The sequence below is a fragment of the Hemicordylus capensis genome, chromosome 1 (genome assembly GCF_027244095.1).
Source record: "Hemicordylus capensis ecotype Gifberg chromosome 1, rHemCap1.1.pri, whole genome shotgun sequence".
NCBI classification, from domain to species: Eukaryota; Metazoa; Chordata; class Lepidosauria; order Squamata; family Cordylidae; genus Hemicordylus; species Hemicordylus capensis.
In genome coordinates, this window is record NC_069657.1 from 260,877,431 (window position 1) to 260,890,674 (window position 13,244).

At 42.9% G+C, this 13,244-nt stretch overlaps 1 protein-coding gene across 2 annotated transcripts in view; it reads right to left on the reverse strand.

Moving 5' to 3' along the window:
- Nucleotides 1-366: 366 nt before the first annotated feature.
- Nucleotides 367-13,244, reverse strand: part of LOC128344345 (estradiol 17-beta-dehydrogenase 2-like) — a 41,219-nt gene continuing 28,341 nt past the window's right edge. Inside the window, exon 4 of one of the 2 annotated variants that reach the window (XM_053294301.1) lies at nucleotides 367-495. In XM_053294301.1, the coding sequence (XP_053150276.1) occupies nucleotides 382-495 (114 nt within the window). In that variant the 3' untranslated portion in view covers nucleotides 367-381. Of the gene's footprint in view, nucleotides 496-700; nucleotides 927-13,244 lie in introns of those variants that run through there. The other variant, XM_053294318.1, reaches the window with a different exon arrangement.

Genomic DNA, 13,244 nt, shown 5'->3' on the forward strand with positions numbered 1-13,244 from the left:
GGAGGGCCCTTGTACAGCGGATTCAGGATAACTAGGTGCCCAGCTGTAGTCTCTTCCACAGGGTGGGCTTCTTCAGCTCATGGAGTCCTCACCTGTGGCTGAGCTCCTGTAGCAGCTTGGATGGAAGGAGCCAGACAACTCCTGCTCTTCCTCCCCTTTGGATGCTAGCGCTGGGCAATGACAGGTCCTGACAATTGCACCATTCGCCCCATAGTGACAGCCGTAACATTATCTCACAGATACAGTAAGCTGAACTTGCAAGGTTATGGCCAGGTGAATTTTTCCTCTCTGCTATCTCTGGGGTTTTGGCAGAGACATGTTTTCAATGTTTTCTATGTCTCGAGCTGCATGGAAAGTATCCTGCAGCCTCTTTCCTGTTGCTTAGGACATCCAGTTAGGGGGAATCTGTCTTGGTTGCTGGGTGGATCCAATAGGCTGACAAGTAGGGGTATTCTTCTGTGGCTCTCTTCTGAGCATATACACTTGCCAAAGATGCTGCACACATTTTAAGATGACAAATGCGACATACGAGGGTGGGATGGGGGGAGAAAAGGAGATTGCCAGAATATAAAATGAGCTATTTTAACACAGAGCTGCTCTATGGAGCATAAGATCACCCTAGACTGGTGTGGTGGCAAGCATGTCCTTGAGCATTTTTTATTTATTTTTTGCTTATGTGACAATCCTGTTTCTGATTTTATATAAGAACCTAGCTACACATTACATCCATCCCATCAAAAGCTGCCTGTAGCCACATGTGAGCCAGGCTCTGACCGCTGACCATTCTGAAACTTCCCCAAGGCAGGCAGAGCAGGCTGGAGGGGACTGCAGAGCAGTGGAATGCCTTCTTCCATCTGTTGTTTATCTCTGCTGATCTTCTCTCTCCTTTCGGGGGACAAATGTCCTTGGTCTTCCTCTCGCAGCCCCTAGGAACAATTAGTTGTTAAAGCAGAGATAAGTTCAGCTGAGATAAATGGAGAAAGGCAAACAGAGCTCCTTCTTCCTTGTCTGTTTGTCTATGATCCTCGTCACTTTTCTCTGCTTATCTCTGCTTATCTATTTCTCTGCTTATCTCACTTTTCTCTGCTTATCTTCAGAATTCTCCACCATCCAAGTTTGGTTCGCATATACTTGTGATATGATGAAAGTAACATGTAGCCAGGCCCTAATTCTGGTCTTTTATTCCTTCCAGACGAGAAGCACCATCTGCACCAGGGACTCCCAACCTTGGATTCCCAGATATTGTTGGACTACAACTCCCATCATCTGCAGCCACAGTGGTCAAAGGCCATTGTAGTTGGGGATGATGGGAGTTGTAGTCCAACCATATTTGGGGACCCAAAGTTGGTAGACCCTGATATAGCATAGAAGTCCATGTGGCCTCTCTAGCTGGTTTCTCCTTTGACACTGAATGGGTAAGCCTCTCTCTCTCATTGTTTTCATTAATGACGCCTTTCTCAATTTTAAGTATTGCAGTAATCTAGCGACTATCTTGAACTTAACATTAACACAACACAGGCAAAAGATCCCTTAGTCCTTTGGAGTTATTCCAGGCTAGAGACCTGCTGTTAGGATTTGAAAATCTTTCCAAATAATAGGCTTCCCCCCACTAGTTTGTAAAGGAGTTGAGCAACAATGTAAAGAATTCTCCCGGTGCCATACAAAATCGGCATAAAGGCATGATTATGTTTAAAAGAGTGTAATGTGTACAATGGCTTCTTTCAATACCCTCTAATTCAGTGGGAGTATTTACACTGATTTTAGTATATTTCAGGTTAGCAACATTTAAGTGCCAATTTTGCAAAATAGACAGTGTTGCAGTGAGGTGAATAAAATGACTTGCCAGCTGCTATCTAAATGAGTTGATGCAAGGAAAAACAGAATAGTTTAGAAACCCTCCCTCCTGGCAAGACCATATCAGGACTCGCCAGGCAGAACAAAGTTGATTCCTATTGCTGTAAGTCAGTGTGCACAATAACCTTGGTTTCATGGCCTGAGAACACTAAACAAAACTGTAAGAGCCCTGGCATTCAGCCAATAGTAACAGCTCGCCTCACAAGGCACTTGGGCAAGTGTGGGAGTGCCCCAGCCCTGAACAGGGGCTGAGAATTGGCCAGGTATTTAAGCAAGCCAGAGGTTGCCAGTTCGAATCCCGGCTGGTATGTTTCCCAGACTATGGGGAACACCTATATCGGGCAGGAGTAATATAGGAAGATGCTGAAAGGCATCATCTCATACTGCATGGCAGGAGGAAATGGTAAACCCCTCCTGTATTCTACCAAAGACAACCACAGGGCTCTGTGGTCACCAGGAGTCGACACCGACTCGACGGCACACGTTACCTTTACTGGACTACTCAGTAATATTATTCCATTATTGGAATGGAAAGCAGAGTGTACATTCTTAAAAGTAATACAATTACAAATTGCTTGTAAACCCTTTTATTGGGCTAACTGGACCTCCCACAATGTCATCACGCTAGATCAGTTGATCTCTTCTGAAGGTGTTTTTATATCTGTTGACATTCTGAGTTTGATCTATCTTTAAATGCTAGGTGGCAGTTTATTCAGCTAAAGCATTTACTATCATGGCTCTTTGGTCCTGATGTGATTGCAGCTTCTGAAACTTCATTTCTATTATTAGACCTGGAATATCTGTTGCCTGCACCTAAGCTGGTAATCTTGCTCTATCAGGAGCTTAAATACATTGATAAGATTGATATCGATTATATCCAAGATCTTTGGAACAATGATTGTGAAATACCCTATCTTATTAAATCAATGGTGGGTTGCTTTGAAGGCAGTGAAATGTGCCTCTTTAGATCTCAGAATACGTCTAATAGAGCAGAAATGTTTATTCTGTGTTTATTGGACACCTCCAAGAATGTTCAACAAGGGATGGCTATGGACTTCTAGATGTTGGAAGTGTAATCTGTACAAGGATGCTCTTATGCTTATGGTTTGGTCCTGTCCAGTTACTGCACCATTTTGGCTGGAAATTCATAAGGTTGTTACTCTGCTAACTTGGCAAAGAAGCACCTTTTAACGTGATGATTCTCTTTTATTTAGCAGGGGGAGAGTAACTGGCCATATCCACCCCCAGCACAGTACCTCCAGTGAATGTTGCTGGTGTCTATCTGATACTGCTTTTTAGATTGTGAGCCCTTTGGGGACAGGGATCCATCTTATTTATTTATTATTTCTCTGTGTAAACCACCCTGAGCCATTTTTGGAAGGGCAGTATAGATATTGAATGCATGAATGAATGAACATGACATTGCAGCTATCATTTCTTGTGAAGGACATTAATATTTTGTCGGGGTACATCCCTAGCATAAGGAATCTAGCATTTTATCAAGAATTGTGAATCCTTCTCACTTGGGGGTGGGGGTGGGGTCACCAGTAGGATTTTAAAACAACACTAGAAGGACAAATTTACTCCAGAACTGCAACTTTGGATAATTGACATGGGTTCCTTGTAGGAGTGTGTATGAACAGTTCATGCCGAACCAGTTCACCTCAAACTGGGGCTAGTTCGGAGGTTCGATCATGGACTGAACCGGGGGTGGTTCAGACTGGGATCGAACCAAACCAGGCCCAGTTCAGTCGAACCAGTTCGGCACAGTAAGGGGTGGCCAGGCGTGAGTGGTGAGAGATAATAAGCTGCTTATCTGGCTGGTGCAGCTACCGGCGGCACTGCTTGCCACCGCTTGCCCTCCCTGGTACAGCCTCAAGTGCGCTCCCCGCTCCTTTACCAAGCCACTGCCAAGCCGGTGGCTTGGTCAAGGAGGTGGGAATGCACTTGGGGCTGTGCTGGGAGGTCAAGTGGTAGTGCCAGCATTCACGCTGGCTGGGTAAGCAGCTTTTAATCTCTCTTGCCGCCCCCACCTGGCCGCCCCTTACCATTAGCAGAGTCCCCCACCCCTGCATCCTCACTGGATTCCCCCTTAAAAGTATATTGAACTGCCCAAACCATTTAGATCTAACGGACCTGACCAGCCCGTCGGTTCAACCAAACTGGTTCCGGGCAACGTGGTTCAGTTTGAATTGGTTCAAATTTGAACGGAACCATGTTTTTTTGGTTCATGCATACCCATAGTTCCTTGTCAGCCTTTTAACTCCCCCCCGCCCCCCAATGGCAAGAAGAGGCATTTTCAGCCTTTGGTCAAATTTTAATTAATTGCTTATGCTTTGAAACATAAAACATAGAAGAAGGTGCTCCTCCCCTTCTTTTTCTCTTGTGTTGATTATATTTTCTTTTTCTTTTTCAGTTATACTCACATATATTATTACTCTCCTTGATCATGTTTTATGCATTGTTGTAATCTCATTGCAATAAATGAAACAACAACAACAGCTTCTTTAAGCAGTAAATAGATTGACTGCTGAGGTACTCTTTTTATAAATACAACCAATGGAGCTGAATCTGATCTTAACGTCAAGTGATATTCTCTCACAGCCATAAGCAAGACACTCACTCAGTGGCTCTGTCTGTGCTATTATTATGTTGTCTATAGGACATTGAAAAATATAATAGAAATGTAGTTAGGAAGCACTCTCCGGGCATTAAGATGAATTTCTATTACATTATTCAATGCCCTACAGAAAACATAGCAACATCACAGATATTGGGGAAGTAAGCAAGACTGGTCCTTCTGGGCATGCTCCATAATGATGACCCACCCACTGGCCACACCCCCAGTAGCTGTGCCTTCATCATTTGTGTGTAAGGAACCCTTTGCACATACCTGTGTTGGGCTCCTCCACAGAACCAGAAACCTTGATCACCCAGTGTTCAAGATCATGTAGGGGAGCCAGATGCACACAGTTATATGTGCAAAGTGTTCCTTTCATATTAACACTGAATGCATAGCTACTGGGGAGTGTGACTAGTGAGAGACTTGACCAGAAGGTGCAGTACCACTTCCCCTTCCATGTGTTTGGTGGAAGTATGGAGGGGAAACTTCTGTATGAGTTGTCTGTCTGTCTGTCTATGCCACATCAATGCTCATTATAAGACTAAGAAGTAATAATAGAATAATTGTAGGGCTTTACTTCATGATGGTAGTTCCCTGTAAAAATATTGATCCTATAACTTGCCCTTTTAATTTAAGTGGGATTACTTTGAGTAATTTTCCTCATCATGTCAGCCAATAATAATAAGCCAAATCTAGTATCTGTGCAGTTCTTTTGTAATTGGCATAATCTATTGAAAATACACAGCTGAGGTTCTGATCACAGAATGCAGTTCTTTCTAGCACAGAGTTACAGTCCACTTTGTTATAACTGATTGATTGTCTTACAGACAATAAAAGAAGACTATAAATGTGTGTATCAATGGTACCTGATCAAAGCTGTTTGAGAAAATTATGGCCAGTGGGAGTTCTATTGCTAACCATCAAACATTCATCTGACTTTCTAAAACACTTTGTGGTCAGTGCAATTTTAGTTCAGCCTAGAAGAAGAACCTCAAAGCAAGGACAAGGGATGCATATAACTTTTCCTGGACCTAGAAATTCTAAATTATCTCATCCTATTCGGAGATTATCACCAGTGCATTCATGATCCATAATTCTTCTGGGGTGTTTTGGGGGTTATGTTTTAATTTCCAGACTTTGTTTAGACTAGTGTTCACATGCAGGCTGCAGCAGTTTTCAGTTTGCATCTTTTTTCTTACAATTTTTCAATGTGCAAGAGCACATATGTGCATGGATTAAAACCTCCCCACAAAAAGGAGTCTTGATATGCTTGCTTGAACACATCCAGATTTTTAAAAATGCTGTGCTTATGCGAGGCAAAGACCTTATAAGGGTCTTGATTCATGATCATTTCCATTTAAGGAGCTGGACAAGGAAAACCTGCCAAACTCATCAAAAATGAATTGCCCACAGTCCTGACATATAATGAATAATGAGTATAACTAATGAGTAGTAACAGAAAGGAAAAGCTCATCTCTGCAGGCCTCCTAAATCAAAAGAGAATGGTTGTACATTGTTTCTACTGCAAACAAACTCCCAAAGGCACCAAAACAAAGCAACATATGTGATCAAAAATCTAAGTAGGGAACAAAAGCACCAGGTTGTCATAGCAACTAGAACATTTCATTGGAAATTTAGAACTAGGAAGTTAAGGCAAAAATGAAAAGATACCCTGATTACAGAATATCTCCATGGAGCTATAGAACATCTCCCTCCTTGCTTTTCCCCTGGTCTAAGTGGGGGAAAGCATTCCATCCCACCCCCGCTCCTAATTGCAACTGCCTCCATAGTCCATCCAAATAAACTGAGACTAGATTGGACCACAAGCAGCTTTTGATCTGGTTAATTTTGCTTCTCAGACAGTATGATATCAGGGCATTGCTAAGAGGGAGAGACAGGCTTCTATGTGAGCCCATGTGCATGCACCACACCTCTCTTTAAAAATCTATATTAACACTGATGTCGATATTTAGATAAGCACATCCTTTCATGTATTTGAAATAGTAACAATAACAGTAATAGCTGTAAACAAAATATGACTGTAACTGTTTTTGCCAGGGGAAAGTGGGTTCCTCTTCATAGGCATGATCCAGTAGGCACCCACAACATGTGTCTTTGGGTGTAGTGCTGCTGATGCTGCTGGAGGCTAGTTCCAATTTCCAAAGTTCTGCTTGAAATGTTGCAGAGTAATTACTTAACTTGTATAAGTGATAATAAATGAGAAACAAGTGTTTGATATTTATTACTAACTAAAACTGGCGAAAAGTCTCTTATGCAGAGGGAGGGAGAACCTCTCAGTTTGAAATTCAAGACAGCAAGTGAAGACAAACCAACTGTGACTCCACCCCCAAGCCAGCACAAAGCTACATTCAAGTAGAGACGGGCATGCCCCATATGATGAACTGAGACAATGAGGCTCTTCACGCGAGCAGTGTGGAGAGCCTGCAGGGCTTCTGTGGGGAGAGTGGGTTTGACCAGCTCTCCCTGCAGACGATCATACATCCCTCGCTGGAAGGCAGCCCACACAATAACCAGCTCCATCACTGGTTGGGGCTGCAGGGATTGGGGGCCGCCCAGCCCCCAGAAGTCCCAGAATGCCCCACACAAGTGAATGGGACATTCGGGGGGGGGCTGATGCTGGGAGGCTTGTTTTAGCCTTCTGGTCAGGGGTCTCCTCACGGGTCGCCATGCCATGGAGCCGTGCCGTGGTGACTCACGATCACGAAAATGGGGTTAGCGGAGTGCTCATTCCACTAACCTTGTTTTAGAGGAGGGTTATTTAGGCGGGCTAACCACCAGGCCCACCTACGAGCCTGGTGGTTCCCACAACTTCTGGAAAGCAGGCTGGGCTCCCTTAGCCCTCTAGAGCAGTCGTGAGAATAGCCTCAAAGTCTAAGGAAAAATCCCAACATTCCCCTTCTCACTGTCTTGTTCTTGAATTCTGAGTTCCATGTTTTGTTTTATAATGTGATGCAATCTTTTCCTTGCCCCAGTGTAGCAAGTTATCTGTCTCTGAATCTGGCATGCCTTCAATTTTGTGTCAATCTGTAGGTTCTGGTATTTTCTCCTCTGGCTGCCAGTGACAATCATTTAGTTGGAATCCCTTTATTAACTCTGCTTGAGTGTCTCACTTCTTGTTCCATCTTAATCTCCCCTTCTTGATTGGATCTCTCTGGTTCTGTCTCAATCTCCCCTTCTTGGCTAAATCTCTCTAGTATATTGTAGTCTATGATTACTTGTTCATTTTGTTGCTGTGGTTGCTGTTCAGCCTCTTATTGATAAATCCAGGTCACACTCATACTTCTCATTCACTTTTGCCTCTCATCAAAATATGCAACACTGCACAGTTTAACAGTCTCTGTGATAGGATCAAGTATTCTGCAGCTTTTCCTATTCAGTGCATAATCTATGAATATTCCTTCTTCACTTGTGCAATCTAATTTTCTTCTTAGCTCTTTAGGAATATATGCATATGCTTTGCATCTAAATACTCTAATATGCTTTTAGCTAGGTTTTGTCCCATTCCATCATTTAAAGGATATTACTTCTTTAGTTTTAATTGGAAGTTTATTCTGCAAATAAGTTGCAGTCATTACAACTTCTCCTAAGTATTTGTTTTACAGACCTGAGTCAAGAAGCTTACTTCTAGACATTTCAATCAAAGTTCTGTTCTTTTTCTTTGCCACACCATTTTCCTCTGCAGTATAAGGTATTGTTCTCTCTTATTTAATTCCTTGTTCTTTTAAGTATTGCTCAATATCTTTCCCAATGTATTTGCCACAAAATGTACAAAGTGTGCAAAGTCTTAGTTTTTCTTCCAAAGTTGTTGCTTACTCTAGCCACATATTCTTTATGTTTTGGCAACACCTCATTTTTCTCTTTGAGTAGGTAAGTGTAAGTATAATGAGAAAAACCATCTACGAAAATCAGGAAATGGAGATTATTTCCTGGTGTCCTTACTGGGAAGGGCCCACAAATATCACTGTGAATCAAATCCAAAACCTCACTGGATTGCCTTTCTGTGGTTGATGAATATGTGCCCCTTGTTGTTTTTCCTTTAATACATTCAATGCATTTGACTTCAGTTTTGCATGGTTTAACTTGTAAGTTTGTTGCCAATTGTTCTTTTATTAATTTTGAAATGTGTTCATTGCTTAGATGCCCAAGTCTACAGTGCCAAAGACTTATGCAGTCTTTCTGTGCACACTCACTTGCAACATTATCTTGCTCTCTATTGCAATCTATTTAATACAGTTGATCATCTGTCTTCTGGTAGCAAGCATGACTTGTCCCCTTAAGCTAAGCAGGATCTGCCCTGGTTGCATACAAAAGGGAGACTAGAAGTGTGAGCGCTGTAAGATATTCCCCTTAGGGGGTGGAGCCACTCTGGGAAGAGCATCTAGGCTCCAAGTTCCTTCCCTGGCATCTCCACGATAGGGCTGAGAGAGATTCCTGCCTGCAACCTTGGAGAAGCCACTGCCAGTCTGTGTAGACAATACTGAGCAAGATGGACCTATAGTCTGACTCAGTATATGGCAGCTTCCTATGTCCCTAACATGCCTTTCATCAGATGTTTTCCTTCTTTGAAAATAAATCAGTGGTCCCTACTGAAAAGAACTCTACATCTATGCCTTGTGGCTGTTTTTACACTCATTAAACTTCTTTACAAACTTGGAACATAGTATGCCCCTGGAATACACACTTCATTCACTCTATTTGCACAAAGATTATACTTCAGATAAACTGTCCCTTTTCCTTCTGTAAGAATTTGCTGTCCATTTGTAAGGTATATAGGAGTTTTATGTTCCATGCTTATCTCAGATAAATCTTGCAAATTATTGAAGAAATATGAAGTAGCTCCACTTCATATATATTTTGTTTCTACTTTGACTTGCATCAACCCTGCAGGTGATTTATTTTGCAGTGCAGTTTTTCATCTTCCTCAGCATTATTTTCATTACTTTCACTTTTGCATAAGCAAGTTTGTTAGAAAGTCCATTTTTTCTGGAATTTAGTCTTATTCCCCTTTCTCTGTTGAGAATAATTCCCTTGCTCTCTGCTACTACTATTATTCTTTGTTGAGAATAATCCCCTTGCTCTCTACTACTACTATTATCCTCTGTTGAGAATAATCCCCTTGCTCTCTACTACTACTATTATCCTCTGTTGAGAATAATTCCCTTGTTCTTTACTAGGACAAGCCTTCCTCAAATGCAAGGTGCTTCCACATATACAATATTGCCTACCATCAGCAACTTTGTAGTATTGATTTTTAACTGATCCCTCCCTTTCAGATCAGTTTTTATTAAACTAAACTCTTGCAAAAGTTCCTGCACAAAACTCAAAATCACATTTTCTTTAATTTGCAGAAAATTGACAATATTCTTAGGCAAAGTATTAAGCAAAAGACCAATTTTTGCTAGTTCCTGCAATCCCAACTCTGAATCCCCCAAAATGAGCAAATGTGCTGTTGCAAATGCTCTCCCTTTTTCAGTCTTTTGTTACAAAACTGCAGCATAAAAGAAACTTGACTATTCATGGTTCTTTGTTGAAATACCTCCTTTAATCTTTCCCACTTCTCTTTTGTTGTATTTTTGTCTTCTACACTATAGATTAACTGATCATTTACAGCCAGAGATATGTGTCCTGTGGCTTGCTTGTTTGCAGAATCCCGTTCTTGCTGTTTCTCTTCATTCTCTGTTGGTCTTTGTTCCTCCAGAACCTAAGATAGTCCAAGAGTATTTAGCAACATCTTCACTCTGAATGACCATTTTCTGTAGTTTGTTTCATTGAGCCGTTCAACAGTGAGATGCCTCCCCATGGATGCATTAGTCATCTTGTCCAGCTTTTTTGCCTACAAACCCTTTGTTATCTCACAACTTATTGCTTCGCAACTGAGCCTATAACTCAATGTTGCAGAGTAATTACTTATCCTCTGTAAGTAATTGAACAAGAAGGGAACTTTAACTGAGAAACAAGAGTTTGATATTTATTACTAACTAAAACATAGGATAAGAAAACAACAAACAGGCTAACAGTTCCTTCTGCCAAGGGAGGGAGAATCTCTGAGTTTGAAATTCAAGACAGCAAGTGAACAGAGCAGACAAACCAACTGTGACTCCACCCCCAAGCCAGTACATAGCTACATTCAAGTACAGACAAGCATGCCCCATATAAAGAACTGAGAGACTATCTATGGGAAAATCCCAACATGAAATACTATAGAAATATGCAAAACCAATTTCATGACACCACTGCAAAACCTACAGTTATATATGTTTACCTGAGGCAAAGAGGATGCTGCAGTATAATTGTCAATTAGGGATGTGCATACATTGTGATTTGAAGTGCAATTCACAGCACATCCCTGAACAGAGAGAGAGGTCAGTGTTCCCTCTAACAGGGATTCCCAGATGTTGTTGACTACAGCTCCCCAAATCCCTAGCTGCAGTGGCTTTGCTTGGGGATTATGGGAGTTGTGGTCAACAACATCTGGAAATCCCTGTTAGAGGGAACACTGGAGCAGGTGCATACCTGCTCCTACACTGCTTGCTGGCACTTCCTGTATCTGTGGCATCCCCCCCCCCAGCTATCCTTACGTGCTGCCAGCACTCTCCCCAGCTGCCCTTGTGTGACGCTGGCACGCACATAGCCCCCATGCATATGCAACGGCCATGTGTGTGCCAGCATCACGCAAGGGGAGTTGCAGAAAGCACCACGGGCGCACAATAATAGCTGGGGAGAGCACCGCCGATACAGGAGGTGGTGGCGAGCGGCTGAGGAGCAGGAATGTACCTGCTCCATTTTAAAGATGCTGGGGATGTGCTGCAAATCATGCTTCGAATCACACTTTGTATACATCCCTATCGTCAATCTCTGAAAAACAGTTATCTGTACACAGCCGTATTGATAAGTATCTCAGTCTGTCATGTTACTTTTCACAACTGCAGGGCCAAACTAGATGAAATGGTGGCAGCTGGATGAAACTGTCTTATACCGAGTCAGGCCACTGGTCTATCCAGCTCAGTCAGTAGTGACTACCCTGTCTGGCAGCTGCTTCCTAAGCGTTTCAGGCAGGAGAGGAGTCTTCCCCAGCCATACCTGGAGATGCCAGGCAGGACCTTCTGCATGCAAAGTCAGTGCACTGCCACTGAGGAAGGACTCCTCAAGCCCACCTTATTTCCTTACATTCCTGAAGCCCATTGCTCAAAATCCCTTTTGCCGTAGCCTGTTTCTGAAGTCATTGCTACACCAGGAGAAAAATGCCTGGGCACTGAGAAGATAAGGCTAATTTCCCCTCACCTGCATACCTTCTTCAATGTTAAAATTATACTCCCTGTCCCCGGCTTTGTATGTGCATGGGGCAGATATATTAGCCAAAAAACTAGCTAGTGTTGCTGCCATATCTAGTCTGGCCCTATAATAATTACAGGATTGTTTCCTGTGCATGACTTGGCAGGCTCCTGTTATACCTCTCCTGTGGCCATCTGGCCCATGTATGCCCAGTGATCCCTCTAACAGGGATTTCCTGATGTTGTTGACTACAACTCCCAGAATCCCTAGCTGCAGAGGCTTTGCTTGGGGATTATGGGAGTTGTAGTCAACACCATCTGGGAATCCCTGTTAGAGGGAACATGCCTATGGCTACAAGAGCAGATCACAGTGAGCAAGAGTGACCATGCAGCGGGAGAACAAAACCATCAAGAAAGAGTAGCTCCTACTGGCTAGGAAGTCACCCTCACCTAAATCTCATCTAACGTTAATCATATAGCATCCAAGAAACGAATCTCGGACTCTTAATGTGGCATGTCCTGTGTACCATTGACTTTAGCAGAATTCTTTGTGGTTAAATCGTTTTAGGGCAACAACACAGCTGCACCACTGGAAGGCATCCACGTGAAAGAGACATTCCAGAGTTTGCCCACAAGGTGGAGCCTTGTACAGTGAAACATTATATGCATAAAGCAGTGTATTGTGCTTAGGGTTGAAGAATAGGATGCCATAACAAAAGTGTCCCCTGAATGCCAGAGCAGACTGATAAAATGGAAGGAGATGTGTAATTTGTTAATGTCCATGTCCCTGTTGAACTGTACATTGCTGCACACCATGCAACCTGCATTCACGCATGTCAGTCTCTTGGCCAGTGAGGGGCTGCAGTTAATCTGCAACAGGGGCGTACAACTCAAATGCCCTGGTGGGCCGGGACCAACCATGGCATGGTGTTTGGGGCTAAGGTCAATTTTCAGCACTTTATTACATTGAAATTAATTATTAACAATACTAATGAAAGCAATTATTAGTTATCTGTGGATCTTTCGCCCTTGTCATGGGAGCCACACTTTTAATTAGGAATAGTAGGCAGAAAATAGGCCCTTTCCCTGCTCAGTCAGTGGGACATCTAGAGTGCATGCCAGCCCCAAACAAATGTCAAGTCCTCTCCTCTCCCTAAATTGCTGTTGCTTTCAGGTTGCCATCTTAGGCATGCTTGCTTAGGAGTAAGCCTTACCGGGAACACTCAAGGAATATTTCTGAGTAAATACGTATAGGATGGTGCTGTAAGGCAGTTTCCAAGAAGACAGAGGGCCCCCTTGGAGAAGTGGGAATTGAGTGGCCCTCTTCCTTTCTGGGATGCTGTTGCAGCAGAAGATTCCTACCTGTGGGCCAGCAAAAACATCCCTGTGGGCTGGAACTGGCCTTGGGATGGGTTTTCATGTTATGCAGGCCTGGTAAGAAGAGCTGGTCTTGAGAAGAGGAGAGGGGAGGAGAG